The sequence below is a fragment of the Geospiza fortis genome, unplaced genomic scaffold, assembly GCF_000277835.1.
Source record: "Geospiza fortis unplaced genomic scaffold, GeoFor_1.0 scaffold599, whole genome shotgun sequence".
Taxonomy (NCBI): domain Eukaryota; kingdom Metazoa; phylum Chordata; class Aves; order Passeriformes; family Thraupidae; genus Geospiza; species Geospiza fortis.
Window position 1 is genome coordinate 173,004 of NW_005054605.1, and position 394 is coordinate 173,397.

General features: G+C 63.2%; 1 protein-coding gene across 1 annotated transcript in view; it reads right to left on the reverse strand.

The window, feature by feature from the left end:
* The window catches only part of LOC102033025 (adenylate cyclase type 6), a 23,320-nt gene that overhangs the window by 13,372 nt on the left and 9,554 nt on the right, over positions 1-394 (reverse strand). The window contains 2 exon segments of the mRNA XM_031064561.1: positions 5-112; positions 197-321. Coding sequence (XP_030920421.1) covers positions 5-112; positions 197-321 — 233 coding nt within the window.

The window sequence follows — 394 nt, forward strand, 5'->3', positions numbered from 1 at the left end:
CCGCATTGAGGAAGTAGGTGGTCATCTCCCCCTTGCCCTTGACCTTGACCAGCCCCCGGCACTCCAACACGTAGCCCTTGGCCGCCAGCACCTGGTACAGGTCTGTTGTCACCTGCAGAGAGGGGACACAGGGGTAAGGGGGGGACCCTGGGGGTCTCTGGGCAGGTGTCCTGTGTCCTTCCCAGCCCTGACTGACCTGGATGCGGTCGGGGACCCCAGTGCTGTCCATGCGGCTCGAGACGTTGACGGTGTTGCCCCAAATGTCATATTGGGGTTTGCGAGCCCCGATGACCCCTGCGACCACTGGGCCCATGTTCAGGCCTGGGGGGACAGGGCTGAGAGTCAGGGATGAGCCAAACACTTGGGGAAGAGGGAAAAAGAGGAGTGGCGGGGG